Source organism: Conger conger, chromosome 1 (assembly GCF_963514075.1).
Source record: "Conger conger chromosome 1, fConCon1.1, whole genome shotgun sequence".
NCBI classification, from domain to species: Eukaryota; Metazoa; Chordata; class Actinopteri; order Anguilliformes; family Congridae; genus Conger; species Conger conger.
In genome coordinates, this window is record NC_083760.1 from 79,189,824 (window position 1) to 79,211,808 (window position 21,985).

Below are 21,985 nucleotides of genomic sequence, written 5' to 3' on the forward strand. Positions count from 1 at the left end.
TGGGGGGGGGGGCGGGGGGGTGGGGGGTAGGGCTAAACTGGAATTTGCAGTGGTGGGATGCTTGCAGTCCCGTACTAGAGAGATTGTAATGTAGTGTTATAACTACTGCACAAGGCGTTGGAGTTGCACGCTGTAGACTACTACAGCTGTATATGCAGTGCTATATTATGCAAAGGTGCAGCTGAAGCACTGCGCTGAGGTCTGCAGTGCCTACTATGTTTCACTGCAGTGCAACACTACAGTGCTATTTTACACTAAAGTGTAGCCAAGTGTACTCGAGTGCTCCGTACTACAAACGGTACTAAAAGCGCTACCCTAGGTTAGTGTTCAGACTGAATTGAAATACTTTGCTCCGTAGTGACATACTACAAGCTGTTACCTGCTGTGTTGAGTGTGCGTTGGAGTGTGGAGTGGAGTATGGTGCTGTGTTTGGCATTCCAGATTTCATTCCGTACGCACCAGAGTAAACTGGACTGTCCTTTTCTCTGCAATAAAATCAATGCAATGACATCAGCACACTGGAGCTCTCTGTCTTGTTTTTGCCATTCTGTATTATTACCACACTGCTGAACTATCAACGCTTGATGGTGTAAGACCACAAATGTGATTTAGAATATTCCTAACTGAACATTCTAATGCTGATGTCACAATCACTGCTGGTAATGGAAAGCAACTAGAACACTGACTTGGAATTTTGAAAAAACGTTCCAAAATACCGACTTCTCAAAGGGTCAAAACGCTGCAGTGTGAATTCCAGCAGTGGTCTGCCATTTTGGTAATCATAAAATCATAAAATCACTTTAGCTGTTTTTCTTCCCTTCGATACATATGGAGGCAACTGGAATTATATTGGCTCGCAAGTATATTGTGTTGAAAGACGTGTGTATGATAGGAACTTATGGATTTGATTCTTCTGCATAGCTGTATACTGTACTGCGTCAAGACTGGGACTGACGTCTTTTAGGAATTCATTGCAGGATTCTCTGGGCTGTTCATTGCATCAAGATATATTTTTAGCCTTAATAAAACTCATACAAATGGGTTTCCATTGACAACCGCAAATCAAATGCAATGTAATGTGATATCAGTTACGTCAGTCTACAACCAATATGTTTGCAATTACAGTTGAACATTATGTTTGCGAGCGTATGAATGTTCGTGAATTTGACTAATGAATTGCTGTTGTGTCCAGTATTGGTCACGCCAGTGAGGTCTGTGGTCGCGGTTTGTTGACTTCGGGACGAGGATGAAGCTCTTTTCTCATGATGTAAGACTCTTTGACGCCTCTTGCCTTCCAGAGTCTCAAACCCTAGTTGCCGACAGCAATAAACTTTCGTTCGAGCGCCTAGAAATGAATGTACCAAGAAACTATTAATCCTGTCATAAATATTTTCAGTTGTGTGAATGAGGGGCAGCACATATCACTGCGCTGTTCAATAACCTACAGATAAACGACACCGATATGGCCCCTAACTCACCCTGTTGTGACTCTTAATGCTCATCAATAAGGATATAATTTCGCCTTTCTCTTTATTATAACACCAGTAGAGGCAGGAGGGTTAAATGTACAGTTAAATCTGTGTGTCCGGCCTATTTGATGCTAATTATCTTTTTTTTATTACATTTTTTTAAATCCCTTCAAATAAACCTGTGTTCTGAACTTTGAAATAACTATAATATAATGTCTCATTTATTGCCATGCACTTGGCACCTCAGTCCAGTTTGGCATCAGAGAAGGTAACAAAATATGGCTGGTGTCACAAAGTGCTTTTCACTCTTCGACGAGCTGGGAATTGTTTTCGTTTGCACTCTGCTCTTTTTTGGTCGCCTAAGCGTTTGAACAGAAGCCAATGTGATGGGCGTTCAGGAAGCCCATACTGGGCACTTGACCACTCTCAGAAATGTTAAATGAGTTCAGCATTTGCTTCAGCTGTGTGCTACACCACCAGATTTAGCTATTATCTGAACCGAGCAGGTAAAATAAATCGGTGAAATCAGGTGGTGTCGCGCACGGTTGGAGGAGTTCAGCAGCGCTGCTATAGAGTAAAGCATGGTTTGAAGCAGGCCAGTTTCTGCTTTGCCTGCCTGTAGAATCACCTCTTCACAGTTGTTTTTATTATCACTTCTATTGTCATCGTACCAACAAACCTAAAGTATTTAATTTGTGTACCTTTCCCGATTGCAGCAGGGTGGATTATCCGCAGCAGTCAATGATTAACTGGACTGTGTTGCTGTTAATGGGGTCAGCCGCACTGTCAGCACGCACTGGTCTCCGGGAGAGGAAGTCCTCTCGTTACCTCCATTGTCAGTGCCTGTCAGACAGGGCTGCTGATTAACTGCGCATTCACTTCTTTACAACATGCAGTAAACGTGATAACAGGGCCATGAAGCCACCGCTGCTGTACTAGTGACACAACAGTAGGGGGCGCTACAATGGGCCTGTGTGTTACTGAAAGGCCTGAAGGCTTTTGGGATCTTACTCTCTTCATGTTTTGCGAGCGTTTTGTTCCTCTCCCTGAGACGGTATTAGCGGTACACCTGTTGACGGTTGTTGGCGATTAAGTCCCAAGTTTGCATCAAGTCTGCCCGCTGTATCTGCGGCTTTGTGTCTAATGCGCGCCTGTGTGTCTGTTTGGATTTCTCCCCGAGTCAGCATGTGTATTTATCCCTGGCTGTGTTTGTGAGCCAGCGACTGTGTGTCAATATGTATTTTTAGCGGCGGCTCTCACTGCATTGCAATGACACTCATTGGGCTAGCACCCCCCCTCTCCCCTCCCCCTCCCTCCCATTCACTCTCACTCCACTGAGAGACCCAGCACAAAGTGCGACCTGAAAGAGAGAGAGAGAGAGAGAGAAGGAGCTTGAAAAATGAAGGTCTGGTTACCATGGAGGCATGGCAAGAAAGGAGAATCAACTCACAGAAATGTGCTGGAATTCAGTTTTATTTTAAAATATTCAAGGCAGGGGTTATTTCCTTTTGTGATTTGTTAAACCTGTTCAACAATGTAGTCGACATGGCTAGACACCATTTTTCTGATAAATTAATTTGCGAATTCACAAAATGTCCCTTTTCAGAGTAGCCGATGGGAGGGGGGACTACAGTGTCTGCAGAGAGACGGCGGATGTAGAATGAACGAGGGAGCGAATGAGGAAAGAAAAATAGCATTGCTATCGTGACAGAAAGGAGAAAAAAAAGAGAAGCATTTCCATTCACAGAAATGGGAAACGCAAACAAAATGGAGCTGGATTGGCAGTTCGGACGGGGCGACAGTTGGGGTTGCACCCAGCTGCCACGGCAACCGGCAGCGGCCCCTCGGCAGTGGGCCGGGGGAAACCCGACACCCGGGAGAAGCCGGCTCCCCTCTCGGGAGACGGGAGCAGTGCTACAGCCGAGAGAACTCCCAACTCCCGCAGGGTCCTGACACACACGGGCCACGTGCGTGAGGGGTCACCCCCCCCACTCCCGCCGTCCAGACCTCCCCGCATATAAACACCAGCGGTGTCAGGCAAGGTGTTATCTCCCTAAAACTCCCCGGAGGCCATCTTTACTCATGGTCTACATCCTGAGAGGGTCAAGCTGAGTGAGGTCAACGATAGGGTATGCTGAAGAGGCCTCGGTCTCCAGCTCATATCTTATCACTGTGATATACGGCTGAACACACGTCAGTAATGAGCTCCAGCCCGGTCGCCCCACACACACACACACACACACACACACACATACACACACACACGCACGCACACACGCACATACACACACACACATACACACACACATACACACACACACACACCTACACACACATACACACTCACACGCGCACACACACATACACACACACGCACACACACACCTACACACACATACATACACACTCACACACACACACACACACCTACACACACACACACACACACACACACATGCACACTTCAGGCTTTCCCCTGTCCTTGAGAGAGACTACAGGAAGGGTGGAGAGGGAAACCAGGCCACTGGAAGTCAGCTCCTTCTAAGAGCAGAAATGAGATAGCACTATGCCACAGCACGCTGGTGACCTGAAACAGACCCCAAAGTGACCCCCTGCCCCAGACCTCTGGCCCACACACTGACCCGTCCCACCTGCATTTGGAGCTCCATGCAGAGATCCCCGCACCCCTCACAAAATCCCCATGCGTCGACCCCTCCGAGACCCTCCCTCCCCCCGATCTCACCGCGCCGCTGAAGCTCCCGACGCCCACGCTGATCTCTGACACCTGCACTGCAGCCCAACAAATTCCACCAACCCCCTTCCAGCCCTCCCACAGGTGTGTTAGTCACTGTGACTCTGACGTCCACACACCCCCCCCCACCCCCCCACCCACTGCTGACACACCTGAACCCCCCGCCCCCAATAATCCCACAATACGCCTGTGCCAAGACACGGACGCACTACGTCTCATTTCCTCTGATAGCACCTCTGGGGCTCCCTTCTCTCTTCCTGAGTCAATCAACACTGATAGTCCAACACTGGTGATTCAACACTAGTATCCAACACTGGTTATCCTATGAAACTGTACAAACGGACGTTGTGCAGGGCATTTGAGAAACACTGGTGTCACACATTTGTGCTGTGAAGAGATTTGGGAGGTTTTTTTTTTGTTGCACTTGGTTTGATTTTTAGGATGTTATTTTCTGAAGAAACGTTATTGAAAAAATTCCAAATTAATTGCATTAATTCTCAACTGATTTCTCATTGCATTTCAGCCACATTTCACTTACAATTGTCACAGCAGTTGTCTACTGAAACCAATAAACCCTAAAGATCAAAGCCAATCTCGCGCTCCTCCATTGTCTCCTTCACTGACCTGCAGATCATGCAGAACTCTATGGTTTATGGTCACATGATCAGCTATCAGTGACATGCACTTCCTGCTCTCTGGTGCTGCAAATGACTTGCAGTAATTGTTTTGTTTATCATTTAATACAGGGGTGTGTAATCTGATCTGAAAAGGGCCGGTGGGGGGTGCAGGTTTTTGTTCTAGCCCAGCACTACGACACCTGATTCAACTAATTAACTAATCATGGTCTTCAGTCTAAATCTTGATAAGAAGAATAAGGTGTTGTAGCACTGGGCTAAAACAAAAACTTGCGTCCACTTTTTGGATTAGATTGGACTCCCTTGATTTAATATATCTAAAAGACAACCTAAAATGTATGGAGCACAACATCATGGACTGAATGTTCATTGCTATACTATCCTGATATCAAATATGTAAAAGAGTTTTAATATGTAAAAGTATACTTAGAATTGCATGGTATGACATATTTAGCTTACATAGTGGTTTTGGACATTATAAAAAAAGCTGTCCCCAATGAACCTAACAAATTTATCCATGTGTTTAAAAATAATTTGACCAAACACACAGACATAATGGTTTTAATTAAAAATAAATGATGTTGTTTTAAAATTAATTGCCTTTCATTTACAATGAATGATATTATTTTTAAATTAATTGCCTTGTACGACTTCCAACTTGCTTGCTAAAAATACCCCATGTGAATGTCCGAAAATGGGCTACGAGCGTCGGGCTGACTTGCAGGAGAGAGACGTGAGTCGGAGCGGGACGCAGTATTACTCGATTTGCTTGCGCCGGTAAAGCCCATTGAGAATGTCAGAAATGCGAGTGTTCTGAGACATGGGGAAAGAGAGAGGCATAGCCGGGTAGATTAGGTGTTTCGCTGGAAGAATGCGCGGAATGCCAGTGTGTGTCGGTTCCCAACATTCTGGAGTCTTGGCATTCTGGAACCGATCTGTGTTGTCAGAATCCTGTACCGTCTCCACAGCTGTCCGCTCTTATTGGGGGGGGGGTGCGGGGGCCGGGGGGCCTGGCGGGGTGGGTGGGAGGGAGGTTGCGGATTGTGTGCCTGTGTGGAGCTGTCTGGGGGTGCCTGTCAATAATCATTTCCAGATCTGGGTCGCTCTGTTTGGCCTACCGTTGATTTATATTAAGCGTGGTCTATTATTTACTCATAAATGCATGTATTCCTTTTGGATTTAACTGTCTGGACTGGATTTCTCCTTTTAATCATAGAAGTCCATTTCGCTGCAACCCACTTGGTCAATTATGCATGACTTCAGCGTTTGTTCTGGTGCATGGTCATGAATCATTGTCAACACCAGGTTCTCTAACAACTTAAATATGCTATTGTTGGTCATGTTTTTCCTCAGGGAAATATGAAAGGCCAGTTTGTTTACCAAAATAAGAAACAGACGATAAAGCATGTACACTGCTATTTAATGAAGAATAGCCTTTACTGTAAGTATTTAATATTCCGCTGTTTGCTCGCGGAGAATTAAGACTGTATCAATATGACCACTGGCTGAACGTTCCCTGTGGAACTTCCCCAACTTTCTCTCTCCGTCTCCTTTTCTCCCTGAATTCCACACAGGATCAGACCTGCTCTTCTATGCTTCACTAACTTTTTCTCTGAGAGAGAGAGAGAGAGAGAGAGAGAGAGAGAGAGAGAGAGAGAGAGAGAAGAGAGAGATGGGGGTGGGGGTGGGGGGGTGCAGCGAAAGCAGGGGAAATGAAGAAAGGGTAAAAAGTTTAGAAAAACCTGGCAAGTTTCTAAAGAGACCGAGACTTTCTAAAGGGACAGAAGTGATGACAAAAGCAAGAGAATCTTCAAAGATTGAAACAAAAAAGAGTGGGGGAAAATCATTGAACAGTGCTCAAAGGTCATTGGAACATTCGGAGGGGGATTTGTGGTTGCCTTGACAACCCACAAGGCTGCACCACTAGGAGAAAGGAAGTAAGAACAAAAGACACAGTGAGAAGGTCGTTGATCACATCCTACAAATGACTGTAAAGTTTTCACTATGTTTTTAAAAGGAAAAACAATAAAAAGGCCTTTCCCCAAATGCTGCTCATGAGAGTTCAATACAGTATGTGCAGCTCACATATTCAGTCCATTTCAAAATCCACCTGCCTTTCTCCCTCGACAATAGTAAAACTATTCAGTGCATATCAGCGTGTAAGGCTGTTTTGATTGGTTATGCTGGAAGATGAAGTGATATGGGTTACTGCAGTGTTACAACGTACACAAAGATTGCAAAACAAATCCCTGGTAAGCACTTTGAGAGATGCACACGGATCGCTGCAACAAAAAAAAAAGATCAGCGCATACATATTAAAAAGTTGGGGTGTAGGAAAACAACCCTAATTTCTGGAGTCAGTAAGTAACAGATTTAGCCATGCTGGGATTAAGAGTGAATTGGAAGCTGGCGATAGAATGTTAATGATATGCCGGGACAAGGGGAGCCAAACTCAACTCCAGGCCCCACTATTCACATGAACAAAGAGGCGAAGGGGAGGGGAGCGGGGAGGGAAACAAGGACACGTCTGCAATGGAAGCGCTCGCCCGCGAATTCCATTCGTCTCTCGGTTTTCTGGTGCGCCCCATGTGCCCTGTGCATTACAGTAAGCGGGGCGGTGTGCCTTCGTTCGCATTATCGTGCACTGCGAGGCTCTGCGTGAGTCCTCATTCCCCCGGACCCCTTTCTACAAGTGTGGCAGTGAGCCAGGCCACGGTTCCAGTGAGACAGGTTGATAAGAGGGGGGGAAGCAATGAGCAAGGCGGTGTAGCAGTGACCCGGTGTTTGCCCAGGGAGCGGGCACGTCCTCTGCAAATCACCGGTATATTGTTCTTCCATTGCGAATCCAGCTCCCGGTCTCCCCCTCGCTCGGAGAGACGGGCGTGTATTAACACATCGGCGTCAAGCTCCCTTCCCCTCCGTTCCTCTTACTCTGGCACTTTCTCCGACACCGTACCGCTACCCCCAACGCCCCGTCTCCCGCTCTGCACCGCTGCCTGTGCCTGTGCAACTCCTTTTACACACCCTGCCCGCGACCTTTAATCTCCATCTCCCCCCTTTTTAATCTGGAGTTTTATATGCTCCATTTCTCTCTCTTCCACCTCTTGTTTTCTCTCTCCTGCTCTTTCCTCCCCTTCTTTTCCTATCCCGTTTCTATATTTTTTTCTTTTTTTTGTAACTAGTTAGGGCACAAAGTACTGTGTTTTAATAGGATCTTTTAAATAACAGTCATTATGGCTCTTGGGTGTATATAGTTACTGTAGCCTACCATATAATAACATTTTGCTCTGAAGTCTTCTTAAGTGGATATCCAGTCAAGAAAAAAAAGTTTAGAATTCTTTAATGTTGCTTTAAAATATTTCAATAGCATATATGATACACACACACACACACACACACACACGCTATATATATATATATATATATATATATATATATATAATTATTAAATTGCATGTGACTAGATTTACACTAAAAACACAAACTCAGAGCAGGGGGGACACCTTTGCTCAGTCAAGGGTTAACAAGGTGATTCTTCTTATTTCCTGTCTCTGTATTATATTTCCTATTCCCAAATCTCACCATTCCAGTTTCGACCCCCTCCCTCCAAACTCCGGGGCTGAGAGGGCTCACATTAAATGTAATATTCTCTTGTTGGGTTTAGGGGGGCCCGCCCAGGCATAGTTCTGATTGGCGGGTTTTGTGGTGGAATATGTAAATAAACACATACTTCGGCTTTGTCATTGGATAGGACTACTGCCGATATGCAAATGAGCACCTGGTGGCGTTTGCTAGCCTCGCGGGGAGCTGGGGTTTAGAGCGGTGCTCTCGTGTGCGCAGTTAGAGCAGGTCTCTGATTGAAAAATAAAGACGTCCAAAGACCTGTGGCTAAGTTTACTAGCTGGCGAGCGAGCTTTATGTCAAACAGCAGTTTGTTATTTACTTTCACATAGACCCCTACCCAAAAGCAATATCTGCGTCGATTGCCTGTCTAGAGCAGGACACATTGCACTGTTTTCGTGTGCTAAATGCATTTTTAAGATTTTAGCGTGTTTTATTGTTTTCCGAGGTTGACAAAGGTCGAACGAACGGCATATCTCGCCCTCACTTGGATTTTAACCTGTTGCTGAATCGATATACTCGGAGTAAGGCACACCATAAACGAGTTGGAACTTGCGGGTCGATAAAGGAGTTCTTCGCAGTTGTCGGTGTCTTAGGTAAGAATTACGCGAAATGTCACACGCACGACTTTGTGCCTGTCGTTGTCTAAATGTTGCGGGCTTGGGCGTGTTGCTGTACATCTTCCATGTGTTAAGCTATTTTTTCATTTGTCCATGTGTCGGTTTTAATGGTGCCATTTACTGTCTGTCTGTCTGTCACTCGTTCGATTGGCGTCAAAGTGTCTCGGTCTGTATAAGGGAAAGTTGGCTGGCAGCTACGGCACCCGGGAAGCACGGCGCATAGTGAGGTGTAACGTTGCGACTATTTGTTTGCCTGACCGAGACAGGTTGTATTGACGCAACTCTCTCTCGATGTTATAATATCGATATTATATAGCCTTTGATAATTAAAATATTAGTTACTATATGTATAAACGAAGTTATTAGTTGTTTTGTGGGCAACGCTTGTATGATTGGTTGTCATTAGTGGGTATTGTATCCACGTGCGTATTGAGAGACTGTCCCTCCATTGTAGTAAATATCAAATAGTATTCATGGATTTAATAGTGTTGTAATTTATGATACCTACCCTAAGGTTATTTAAAGCAATCTGGGCCTGTCGAGCGAATAAAAAGACCTTGTGAAGACAGCATAAAGACAACTCCTCTAGCTGTACAATAATGTAGCTGTAGAACTACTTCAAGTTGAATAAAACAATGTAGCCTGAGTGATTCCCGAGAAAACTGCCCATTCTGTACAATTATCTATTAACATGCGAGAACATATTTAGCCTAAAGTATACATTTTGGAAAAAGCTGCGGGACCTACATATTAATTTGAAAGAATGTGCAATGCCCTTCACTAATTTAACTCTACTGGAAGAATTGAATCTATCCCTTCCACAAATCCAAGAGCAAATGTTTTAAAACGACGAACAGACCAGTGAAATTGGCCAGAAAGTCTGATATTTGTACCGGAAATCCAGGTGACTGTTAAAGAAATGGCCTTGTCCACAGAGTGATTATTAACCCTCCTGTTCTGACAGCAGTTAAGTTGGCCTCAGGCCCTTAGTGGTTGGACACCCTGGACAGAATTGTATTTATTAGAAAGGGTTGCAACTGACTGCTAAAACCCAGAGCCAATTTTCAAATAAAAGCCCCTTTCAAACGGCAAAGACGCCTCGGGTCTTTTCCAAGTATCAACTTGAGGAACTGCTAATAACCTGACTGTGTAGCTTTCCCATGTAAATAAAGAGCCACACAGCTTCTTGTTTTCAGATAAAATGTGAAAAGTTCTTAAATGGCTTAAGAACTTTGGCTTTTTAGACTAATAACTATTTAGGTCTGGAGGGTAAAAGCTGTGGTGGCACCGTCACAGGCAGGACAGTGCTGGTTCGGGGACGGGGTTGGTTCGGAGACGGTGATGGTTCAGGGACTGGGCTGGTTCAGGGACGGGGCTGGTTCAGGGACGGGGCTGGTTCAGGGACTGGGCTGGTTCGGGGACGGGGCTGGTTCAGGGACGGGGCTGGTTTGGGAACGGGGCTGGTTCAGGGACGGGGCTGGTTTGGGAACGGGGCTGGTTCAGGGACGGGGCTGGTTCAGGGACGGGGCTGGTTCAGGGACTGGGCTGGTTCGGGGACGGGGCTGGTTCAGGGACGGTGCTGGTTCGGGGACGGTGCTGGATGTGGGGGAGTGAGTCTCGCAGGGCCAGTCTATGCAAACAAACCGGCCGGAGGTTTTGTAAACAGATAACAGCCATAAACCCGGAGGTTTTGTAAACAGATAAGAGCCATAAACCCTCATGCTCTCCGTTAGTGGCAGCACAGTGAGGTGCAGAGGGTGGCACAGGGACCCAGCGGGGGACACCTCCTCATTGTACTCCTGTTTTAGCCCGTACGCAATCTGATGCTGATGGCTTCAAAGAAGCTGTGTTGCCAGGCTCCTGCAGAGCTCCCATTTTAGGAGCACTTTCTCCTGAAAATTGTTGTGTACAAACCGGAGCGCAGCTACTAATTGGGATGCATAAGTGTGCTCCTAGAATTTTCAACTGGAAGAAATGTTCGCATACAGCCCCGTTTGTTGAAGTGGGGTGAGTCATAAGAGATGAGCAACATGTCTACATGAACCTCGAATGTATTAGAACACAAGAGTATCATGGATCTGTGCATTAAAGATACATTTTTGGTATATTTATGGGTAGTTGCTCAGGGGCAAAAATAACCACACATTTTGCTTTAGTGGGATGTAGGGTTGTTGGTCAGTCATGACTATTTGTATTTTAGTAGCAAACTAGTAGCAAATTAACTACCATCTATATTTCAAGTCTGTGCATATTTCAGATAAGAACCAGGTTACAAGTATAGAGTTAATATTGTTTGTAGTTTGTTAATATCGAGGAATACTTTAAGAAATGCACTTGCAGAGAACAGTACATTTAAATTTCATGTGTGGACATGTTTTTCTGCTAATATTGACCATTTAATGTTCCATGTTGTGTATTCAGAACAGCAAGGTATTTAGCATTAAGTCTGGGCATATACAGAAGGCTATAAGAAAATATAGGCCTAACAATAGTAATTTACCCAGAATGGAAATCGTTTTGTTTTATTTAATGACAACAATATATCTTTTTTTTCAATACGTTTGACTTTCAAAAGTATGAGTACTCAGCAGCTCACATTTTCTCTCATTTTCATTTTATCGTTTTTCAGATTGCAGCAGTAACTATGCTTGTTTTAATGTACAGTCCAAATCACACAATCTCTCTCTTTCCTGTGAAGCGCAGTGCGCTAGCCCAGCACTTGAAACTGTAGTTTCAATGTTCCAGTAATTGAATTTTTCTAGGGAACTCACGATAACCTTCGAGCTCCTGCTAGACCTCGTGCGAGTGCAATCAAAGGTACGGCCTCACAAACTGGATGAATGGTGACAGTTCTTCCAGGAAACCCTTTGAGTTAAGACTGTAGAAAAAGTCTTTATTGCTAAGTAGTTTATTTCTGCTCCTAAACTAATTTCCCCCTCAGTCTAGACTTCCAGAGCACAACAATCCAATTTCTCTGCCAGTGTGACTGCTGTATTAAATGAGAGGGGGGGCTGCAATAAGCCCTGGGGAAGGATGTATTGTTTAAGCAGGGGTGACACTGCATTGCTGCTATCTCAAGTGCCTTTCTTTTTTTGCACACAGTTGGTTCATTTCCCATCTGATTTTCAGCCATCCACGGGTTCCATTTGATCTCTTTCTTCTGCAATGAGACCGTCTCTGCTTCTATCTCTCCGTCCCGCTCTGTCTCTCCCTCCCTCCCTCCCTCCCTCCCTCCCTCCCTCTCTCCCTTCATCCGGCCGAAGTTGTAATCGATCATTCGGATGATGTTCGTCTCTCCCTATCTGGCTCTGCTCATCCTCTCTCGATTCACTCCCACTTCATCTTCCTGTCCGGCTTTGAAGCTGCCGCTGTTCCCGTAGCTCTTCCCGTTTGCGGTACGCCTCGCATGCTTTCTGTGCCAGCGCCTCATTCTCGTTGCATTACATAAAAAAAAAAAAAAATGTCACTCTCAGTGTGTCTTCAAACTGCCCCGACCGTTGCTAGGCAACTTCTTGCCCTCCAGTTCCGTCACCATCGCCCAGCTTGGTGTGATTTATCTCATGTCTCTTGGAGATTTATACCCTACCTGGGCAGGAATCTATTTTTAGCTCTACAGTCCAACCTATCAGCCTGCCCTGAAAATCCTGTGCACTAGACAGTTTTATTTCATTGCAAATGATTAGTTGGATGAATATTCAGAGTTTGAGCATGCATAAGGACTTATCTAGAGCTTCCTTCACTGGCTCTGATAAATTACTGTCGTGATCAGTAAACAATAAACAGGATAATTGTGGTATATACCAATTGTACTATACACAGGCATGCATTTAAAAGCAGTTATCGTAACGCAATTGTCTGTAAATAACAGTGTTTTGACATTGTTATAATTGAAATTGTATGAAACTGTAAGCATTGTATGGCAACATCATGATGGCCACAAGCACTAAAATGTTCATTTCATTGTAAATTATCTCTAAACTAGGAAGAGTTGAAGGTGTGTCCACCCATCGATACATTGATCAGTTGATACACTGCCACATTATGGATATTTAATGAACTCGACGCACAGGTTGACTTGTTAACCCTACCCTGGGCACAGTGTCACCAGTGACCTCATGGGACACTCATTGGTGAAACACTTTAACACACTTGTCTGTCACTATTGCTCGGATAATAACGAATGCTAATTTTACAGAGCTTGTGGAAGGTTCTTAAGAAGAGTTTAGGCAAAATGGTAAAGAAAGTGGAATCCAAATAGCCTGCATTTAGCACTTATGAAATGTATTGGCTGGTCCATTGTGTAAATTGCACATTAATAGTAATTATCATGTTTGGTTGTCTTGAGACGGTGGTTCAGGAGAGTTTATTTGGCCTGGTTGGTTTGATGGTCAGCTTAAATAGTTTTAAAGAGTATTCGGGGCAGATGGATGTGTGGTCAGGCCCTGGGCTGAGGTTTGAACCAGTATTGCAGGCTCTGTCTCATTCTGTCAGCATAAATCACGACTGTAATGCAACAGTAAATATTAGCCTGCATGCAAGATATAATGACTGTGTGTTCCTGCAAAAGTGATTTTCAGAAACTGCTTATTCCTGTTTCTTGGCAAACAGTCTTTAACATATGCTTCAATGTGTGGCTTAGGTCTGTAGTGTACCATGTTATTACATGTTATTAGTACCATATTATGCATAGCAGTGTATCAATGACATTTTAAACGATCTGTTCAAAACAAAATTGTGGTTTAGTTTACAGCACAAAAAACCTTAAGGAATTAGGGATAATGCTTATTTTCAGTGCAGATGCATAGCCCAGCAATTCCTCTCATAGGTGTCCTCCACACCCCCTTGTGCAGACGGTTAAAGGTGAACCCAGTGAGGCTGTTTAAAATATCCACTGAAAGAAAACTCATTACAGGCCTAATTTCTACTGATAAGAGAAAATGGCTAAAAATTCATCCATGGATTTCATGGAAAAGGCAGTGACCTGAGGTGAGATGATTTTGGTATTGGAACAATGGAGATAATGGGACCCGAGTTAGGCTTGGTGCTTAGAAGGACTCACAGCTAAAAGCTCAGTATATAACTGAGGACAATAACTAGTTTGGAAAATTTAGTAGAACATAAAAATACAGCTAAACGTGCACAGAAAGTGAAGTTTTGAGTGTGGCAGTATTGCAGTATTGCTTTCTTATTTGGTAGCTTGGTGCTGCCAGGGTCTGTACCTGCCAGGAGAGGAAAGTTCAGAGGGTGATTGTGGATCTGTGGGCAGGCAGATCAAGAGGGTGTGTACCTGGTCTGGGAATGCATGATACGCACAATATGGCTTCTCTGGGTCTTTGTTAAGGCTGTGTGGAGCGCAAGGTGCTCCTCTGGCCTTTTCCTCCTTTGTGTGCCACTCAGTTAGCTGTGAAAAGTGCAGGTCTGGCTTTGGGCTTAAACTTGAGCCTGTAATCACTCGTCTTAAGTCTTTCCCAATGGTGGGTGGGGGAGAAAAACATTGACACAATCGAGGCAGGCCTGAGCGAAAACACAGCAGCCCCCCCCTCGCCTTGTCTCCCGGGGAGTTGAGAGGAGTTGGTAGCTTGCCTCCACGCATGTGGTACTCCGCAAATAATTACCCGTGGCTTCCGGCAAATTTCAGCAAGCGGCGCCAACATCAAAGATCGTTTAGCATGCCTTCCCCCTCCTCCTCCTTTTTTTAAGCCTCGGCCAATTCTGTCCTGACTAAATCCGCGTTTTGTGAGACTTCAGGCGTGACGTCACCCTTTCCCTCCCGAGGCTGGAGGAGAATATGAGAAGGAGAAAGGGGTTTTGGGAGGTGCTTGTCAAACGGCAGGTTTTTTTCGTGCTTTATGGACGGGAGGAGGAGTTGAAGGGGGCCTAGGGTTCAGGTATTGCCCTCAGGTTCTACCGGTGATGTAGTCCATCCTCCGGTCGTGGGTGTTTGTGCCAGGTTGTGTTTCACTGCGCATTACTCATGAGAGAGCACAGGCCCGTACCAGTCGTGAGTTTACAGGGTTTATAGGCTGTGTGACTGTGCGTGTTCAAACGGGCGTTACTGGCAGTTAGTCATATAGCCCATTTGGTTGGCCTCTTTCGGTGCTTGCAAAAGTGAAAGTTTCTGCTTTCTCAGTCAATCTCAAAATGCTGACTGAAGCAAGAACAAATTCAAACCTGACCTGTTGCTGCCTCTCACTTTCTCGCTCTGTCGGTTACACCGTCTCTCTGTTTTTCTGCACACTGACCCTGCATCAACAGTCCTCAGTCTCTGGTCTCAATCTCAGTCTTTCCGGCACCTTCTCTGTGCTGACGAAGGCACTTCTTACGGGAAGACCTCGTTTTCTCACTGACGTTTGTGAGAGTAGCACCGATCTGCCACATATCCCCCCCCCTCCCTCTCTCCCCCCCTCCCTCTCTCCCTCTCTCCCTCTCTCCCTTCCTCCCTTCACACCGGCCTAGTAAGCTAATTCACCCAAGAGCGTGTTCTGAAGCCCTGCAGAAAACTACCACTCCGAGCCCTCGCCGGCACCTGCCAGTATCGCAGCAGCTGGTCCAATCGCAGTCAGTCCAAAATGGCGAGATCAAACAAAGGCTCTCATTTGGAGTTTCGGTAGGATGAAATTGCATCCCCACACACACACACAACACACTTGATTGCGGTGGAACCCCACCAAGCAATTATACAATAGAAGAGAACTTTGTCTGAGGCACAAATCTGGGGCAGATCCTTAACAAGTACAGACAACTATCCTTCAGTCCGGGAAGCGGAAAATCACAGTAACCTGCTGTACACCATGGAGAAGCCGAATATTCCCATCATGGCTGGAGGGATGGGGTGTGTGGTACACAGTAACCCCTGTGTGTTCTCCCAACAAACTCTCTTTCCCATCAAACCCTTCTCCCAACAAACTCTCTTTCCCATCAAACCCTTCTCCCAACAAACTCTCTTTCCCATCAAACCCTTCTCCCAACAAACTCTCTTTCCCATCAAACCCTTCTCCCAACAAACTATCTTTCCCAACAAACCCTTCCCCCAACAAACTCTTTCCCAACAGACCCTTCCCCCAACAAACTCTTTCCCAACAGACCCTTCTCCCAACAAACTCTTTCCCAACAGACCCTTCCCCCAACAAATGCTCTTTCCAATCAAACCCTTTTCCCAACAAACTCTCTTTCCCATCAAACCATTCTCCCAACAAACTCTCTTTCCCAACAAACCCTTCTCTCAACAATCTCTTTCCTAACAAACCCTTCTTCGGAAGGTTCTGTATTCCTTGGCCTTCCTATTATTCACCCATGACCAGCATGTGAGAAACGGGGATAAAGTCTATAGCGGAGACGCTCATTTCTTTGCCCGCCTTTGTATCTGTTTTGTCTTTTTTTAATCTGTTTTCTTTATTGTCCCAAAGTGTTGTTTGGACTTACTAAGTGAAACAAGCAGTGATGCGGGAGTTGTTGGCAAGAACACTCAGCCACTGCCCGTTTGTCATCTCGGAACATGACATTTCAGTCTGTTTTCCCCAAACATCACACTCCGTGGAACTCTTGTATAACTGACGCCATCTCCGGCTCCAGAGAAGAGATGGCGCAATGCTTCCTCATTGTGTTTGGCTCTCATTCTTCCACGTTATGGGCCCAACATGTTTTCTTCTCTTTCAGGCCACAGCGGTTAATCCTCTCCCAGCGTTGCCCCCATGCCCCTTATCTTGGCCCTATGAGGAATGTTCACTCGCACTCATTTCCGTCTGTGGCTGAAGCGCTGAGTTCTCGCATGAAAATCTGTGGTTTTGGGCGTGGAGTGTTTACACTGAGGCTTTATCCCATTATGAATGTATTACTGTTGTTTGCCATTTTCTAATAAAAAAAGAGAAAAGAAATATGATCACTTATGATCACATCATCATTATTAATTTGTGGATTTCTCTGCAGTGCTAGTCTGCAATTAGTTCCAGTAAATATGATTAATTGTGGAGTGGCGCAGCTGCAGTTTATGGATGCACTTTCTGGAAGTTTCTCCATGTTCATGCTAATTTTCGGGACTATTGGCTGTATTGTAAGTTGTACTGTTCTATACTGCCCCTTAACCACAGGAACAGTGAATCTGTGTGACGGGAGCTGGACTGTATGAGCCTATATAATGAAGTGAGTTATTTTTTTCCCTGTTCTTGGCTACAGCAGACTGAAGACAAAGATTATTGCAGGCAGCTTTGATGGTCATATGCTCCAGTATATACTTTGACTATTAATTCATATATGTATATGCACAATTTTTAAGTAGATGTCTTTAATTTTATGGAATGTTCGATTACATTGAAACCATAACATGTCTTCAAACCAAGAAGTTGATTGGACAGACGTGGTCCTGAGGGATTTTCCAAAATGCTGTAGAAACACATTTTAAGGTTCCAAACAGGATACCGTGATCCAAACAACACACTCGTTTTGTAAAACGGAAAATTAAGTTCGACTGTAAAAAGTGCCGGAAATTCTGGATTATAAACCTCGTGCGTGCTGTAATCCGCCAATGGCGGTACTTAAAAGCTTTGAATTTGAATTTGGGAATCGTGGGAGGAAGTCTCAATGACTCACGCTCCTCTTACTCAGATGGGTCTCTTCCTGGAAATATTGTTTTTCCCATTCTCGCACACTGACTAACTCTTCCACCTATTATCTAACTCTCTCCCCCCCCGTCCGAATCGCTTCGAGTCTGAGGAAATGGCGGACATTCTTGATGATGTCAGGGCCGTGACACACTGCGTTAAGGGCTCTTTGGCACCGACAGGCACCCATGTTGCCAAGGCCGGTAACATGTGCAGGAGGATGTAGCCAGCGCCAGGGAATATGCAGCGCACCCAGACCTGAGTCAATATCCTGGACACGAGAGAGGGTCTGATTCAGGCTCTTTATGGTCCAGGCCCGGGAAACGGCTCAAAAGCGGTAAAAGTGCTGACTGACCCGCTTAAGAGACCCTTAGAATTTTGAGAGCGAGTTACTGGAAACTCCCAACGCTCCCGAGATGGCGGTGACATATTTGGCATCAAAATGTTTTCGAGACTTTGTGTGAACACTAGCTCCAAGTTTAGGTAATATATGACTCCACTAGACGCTGTTCGGCAGCCAAGGTTGTTTGCTATAGAGATAAATCAAGTAGTTTGGCTGCGGCGAAACGCAACTTCTGTCGTCCACAACAGCTGTCCCTGATGAGTCACTGTCGTCTCAGGATTAATTGTGAATTCGTGAATAATTGTTGTTTTTGTGATGAGTTGTTTTAGTGGAGACATCAGTTATAATGTGTGATGTTCTTCTGTTCAATAGAACGCGCCGGCTTTTTGCACGCGTAACTGCGCTAATTCGAAACACTCCGCATTCTGCATTGCAGCCATCCCCCTTTTCAGTTTTGTTTAGATTTATTTGCAGTTACTCATAGTCGTTTTTCTTTGTCCCTGTTGATGAAAAACATGGCCAATTCTATTTTCTCTCCTTCCATTTTCTATTCAATATAATTATTTTAGTCACTGTGACATTGTTAATTATGATGGATGTTAATTCAGGTCAGTTATGATCTTTATTTGAAAGGATACCATGGCAACTCAACAGGCAGTGTAGAAAACAGGCATACATTAGTTCTTTGTTCCAGTTCTTGCTCTTTGTGTACTTGCAGCATTTTAATCCGAATAAATTTAAAACCTCATATTTCAGCACGGGGTCATTACGGTCTTAGTTTTTCTGTAGTTTCTGTAACCGTGGTGGTTTTCCCAGAAGAGGCCACCGGTGGTCTGTGTTATTACACACTTGTGCCCTGTGTGCCAGGGTCTGTCTCATAGAGCCTGTCTCTCATCCAGGACAGCTGCACTGGCTGTGTCTGAAAACACTGCTGTGCCTCTCAGACAGGGTCAGCCGCTTGTGTCCACAAACACGCGCACACACACACACTCACCACACACATACATACACACACACACAAACACATACACACACACACTCACCACACACATACATACACACACACACAAACACATACACACACACACTCACCACACACATACATACACACACACACAAACACATACACACACACACTCACCACACACATACATACACACACACACAAACACATACACACACATACACACCACACACACATACATACACACACAAACACACACGCACCACACATACATACACACACAAACACACACACACCACACATACATACATGCACACACAAACACACACGCACACATGCATGCACACACACACACACACACACACCACGCACACTTACACACATGCGCACACACACACACACACACACACACACACACACACACACATACATGCACACACACACACACACACACACACACACCACACACACTTACACACATGCGCACACACACACACACACACATATACACACACAAACGCGCACACACACCAACCATCTACCACATACACACCACACGCACATCACATACACACACACACACACACCACACACACGCACACACATGCATACACATGTATACACACGCATGTGAACACACCACACACATACACACACACCACACACCTACCACATATGCGCACACCACACATACACACACACACAAACACCATACACACCCACAACACGCACACCACTCAAACACACACACACACACACACACGTACATATACACACATGCACATGTGCATAGGCACAGAAGCACGCACACACACACACACACACACACACACACACACCCATACCCTGCTCACACTGCCCACGTCACCTGTCTTGTTCCATTCCCTCCTTTCATGCCCTGCGTTCCCCCTGCCGCCCCTCTCTCCGCGGCCTCCGCGCCGCGTGTCCACGCAGCTGTAGGTCAGCTGTCGGGTGCTCTGGGTGCAGGGGGGGGGCGAGCGCGGAGCTGTCACTCACACGGCCAGCTGTCCCCCCCGTCCTCCCCGCTCCTGCGGGGCTCTCTCTGTGCGGCCGAGTCTCCAGCGCTCAGACGCCGCTCCGTCCTGCTCTCTACCCCCCTCACCACGCTGCCATGGCAACGGTCTCCACCTCCTCCCGCTCCCCCCCCCCGCCGGAGTGCAAAGGTTATTGTTCCATGTGCCAAGCGCTGTCGGCGTGGACAGCGCGCAGCTCTTTCCGGCACTTTCTCCCATGTTATTCTACCTTTGTGGCCTCTGCCCAGACCCCTCTGTCTCCCAGGAGGAAGTGTTTATATGCAGGGCTGTGCAGCAGAGTCAGGGACCCGGGGCGTGTGTTAATCTTTACGCTTCACTCATCGTCTCTGCGTGTTCACAGCAGGCTCTCTCAGCTCTGGATTACGGGCTGAAACGCCTGTCGCGCGGTCTCGTTGCTCGTGGCGTTAACCGATGGGTTACAAGGCTATGGGTTGTGTGAAGGGCGTTGCGCTAACCACCCGACCCCTCCCTCTTTCTCGCTTTTGCCCCACCTCTGCTAGGTATGTCTGCAGAGCGCTGTCTGTCACCGGACAGGTAACGGGTGTGTCGGTGCCGACATGGCGATCCTGAAGCTACTGTATCCAATCGTCGCCTTCCTCGTCGCCAGGGCAACCGCACAGGACCATGAGTGGCACTTCAACTCAGGTGAGAGGGAACGGGAATGATTTTTTTTAACTTTTAAAATGTTTACGTGTTTTCTTCGACGTCGCCGTGAATAAAAATCACATTTGTCTCTCGAACAGCGCTTCTATTTTGTCGCCCTCTCGCCGGTAAACGGAATCTTTTAGCCGAATCTCTCAGTGTTGGCGTAATGTGTAGTAGAGCTAAACTGCGAGCGGAAGAAAAAACACCGAACGTCCCCGAGTGAACGTAATGGCAGTGAAATGGCTGTTTACTTCACCAGTGATGAGTTTGTTGAGTAGGTCTGCCTCGTCTTAAAATTCGCCGTCATGCAGGCCACAGCTGCCGCAAGCAGATGTTCTAAAACTGGAAAGTTTTTACTGAACACAATTTAGTGCAAGAAACTTTGTAAAACAGCCTGTCAGTTTGTGTTTTTCTGATCCGCTGCCTACACTAAGCGGCTTTTTTTTTAGTTCCCGCGCCTCCTCTTCACAGGAGTCCGGGGGAAACGACACGTCAGTGTCATAATGAGGTCACCCCGGTGGGTGTGGCCTCTGCACGGACAATGTGTGTGAAATGGCCAATCGCGTGAGGACTGGGATAAAGGTTAGGTGTTTGGCGGGGAGGGTGGGGTGGACCAGAGTGATCTCAGCTCCGGTGAAACCTCACACTCACCCCGGGCCTGAACCCAGCAGAACGGGAGAGCTGCGGGGAGAGGAGTCACACACACACACACACACACACACACACACACACACTGAGGAGAGCTGTGGGGAGAGGAGTTACACACACACACACACACACACACTGAGGAGAGCTGTGGGGAGAGGAGTTACACACACACACACACACACACACACACACTGAGGAGAGCTGTGGGGAGAGGAGTTACACACACACACACACACACACACACACACACACACTGAGGAGAGCTGTGGGGAGAGGAGTCGCACGCACGCACGCACGCACGCACGCACGCACGCACGCACGCACACACACACACACACACACACTGAGGAGAGCTGTGGGGAGAGGAGTCACACACACACACACACACACACACACACACACTGAGGAGAGGGAGGGGGACCTGAGGAGAAGGGGATGAGTTTGAGGTGTATTTCCCAGTGTGAAGAGAGAATGGGAGAGAGAATGTCCCCTTTAGTTAAAATATTGCAAAGGGTATTTACAAAATACACAATTCAAACAATCACAATGTTCCTAAAATAGATAAAAATACGCAATAAAACAAATCCATTACTATAAACCAATCAAAAAAGCAGACCTCCATATAACACAAGGAAC

The 21,985-nt window shown here is 46.1% G+C and overlaps 1 protein-coding gene across 1 annotated transcript in view; it reads left to right on the forward strand.

The window, feature by feature from the left end:
• Positions 1-8,663: 8,663 nt before the first annotated feature.
• The window catches only part of ddr1 (discoidin domain receptor tyrosine kinase 1), a 38,172-nt gene continuing 24,850 nt past the window's right edge, over positions 8,664-21,985 (forward strand). Inside the window, exons 1-2 of the mRNA XM_061250770.1 lie at positions 8,664-9,073; positions 20,557-20,701. Coding sequence (XP_061106754.1) covers positions 20,614-20,701 — 88 coding nt within the window. The 5' untranslated portion in view covers positions 8,664-9,073; positions 20,557-20,613. The remainder of the gene's footprint in view (positions 9,074-20,556; positions 20,702-21,985) is intronic.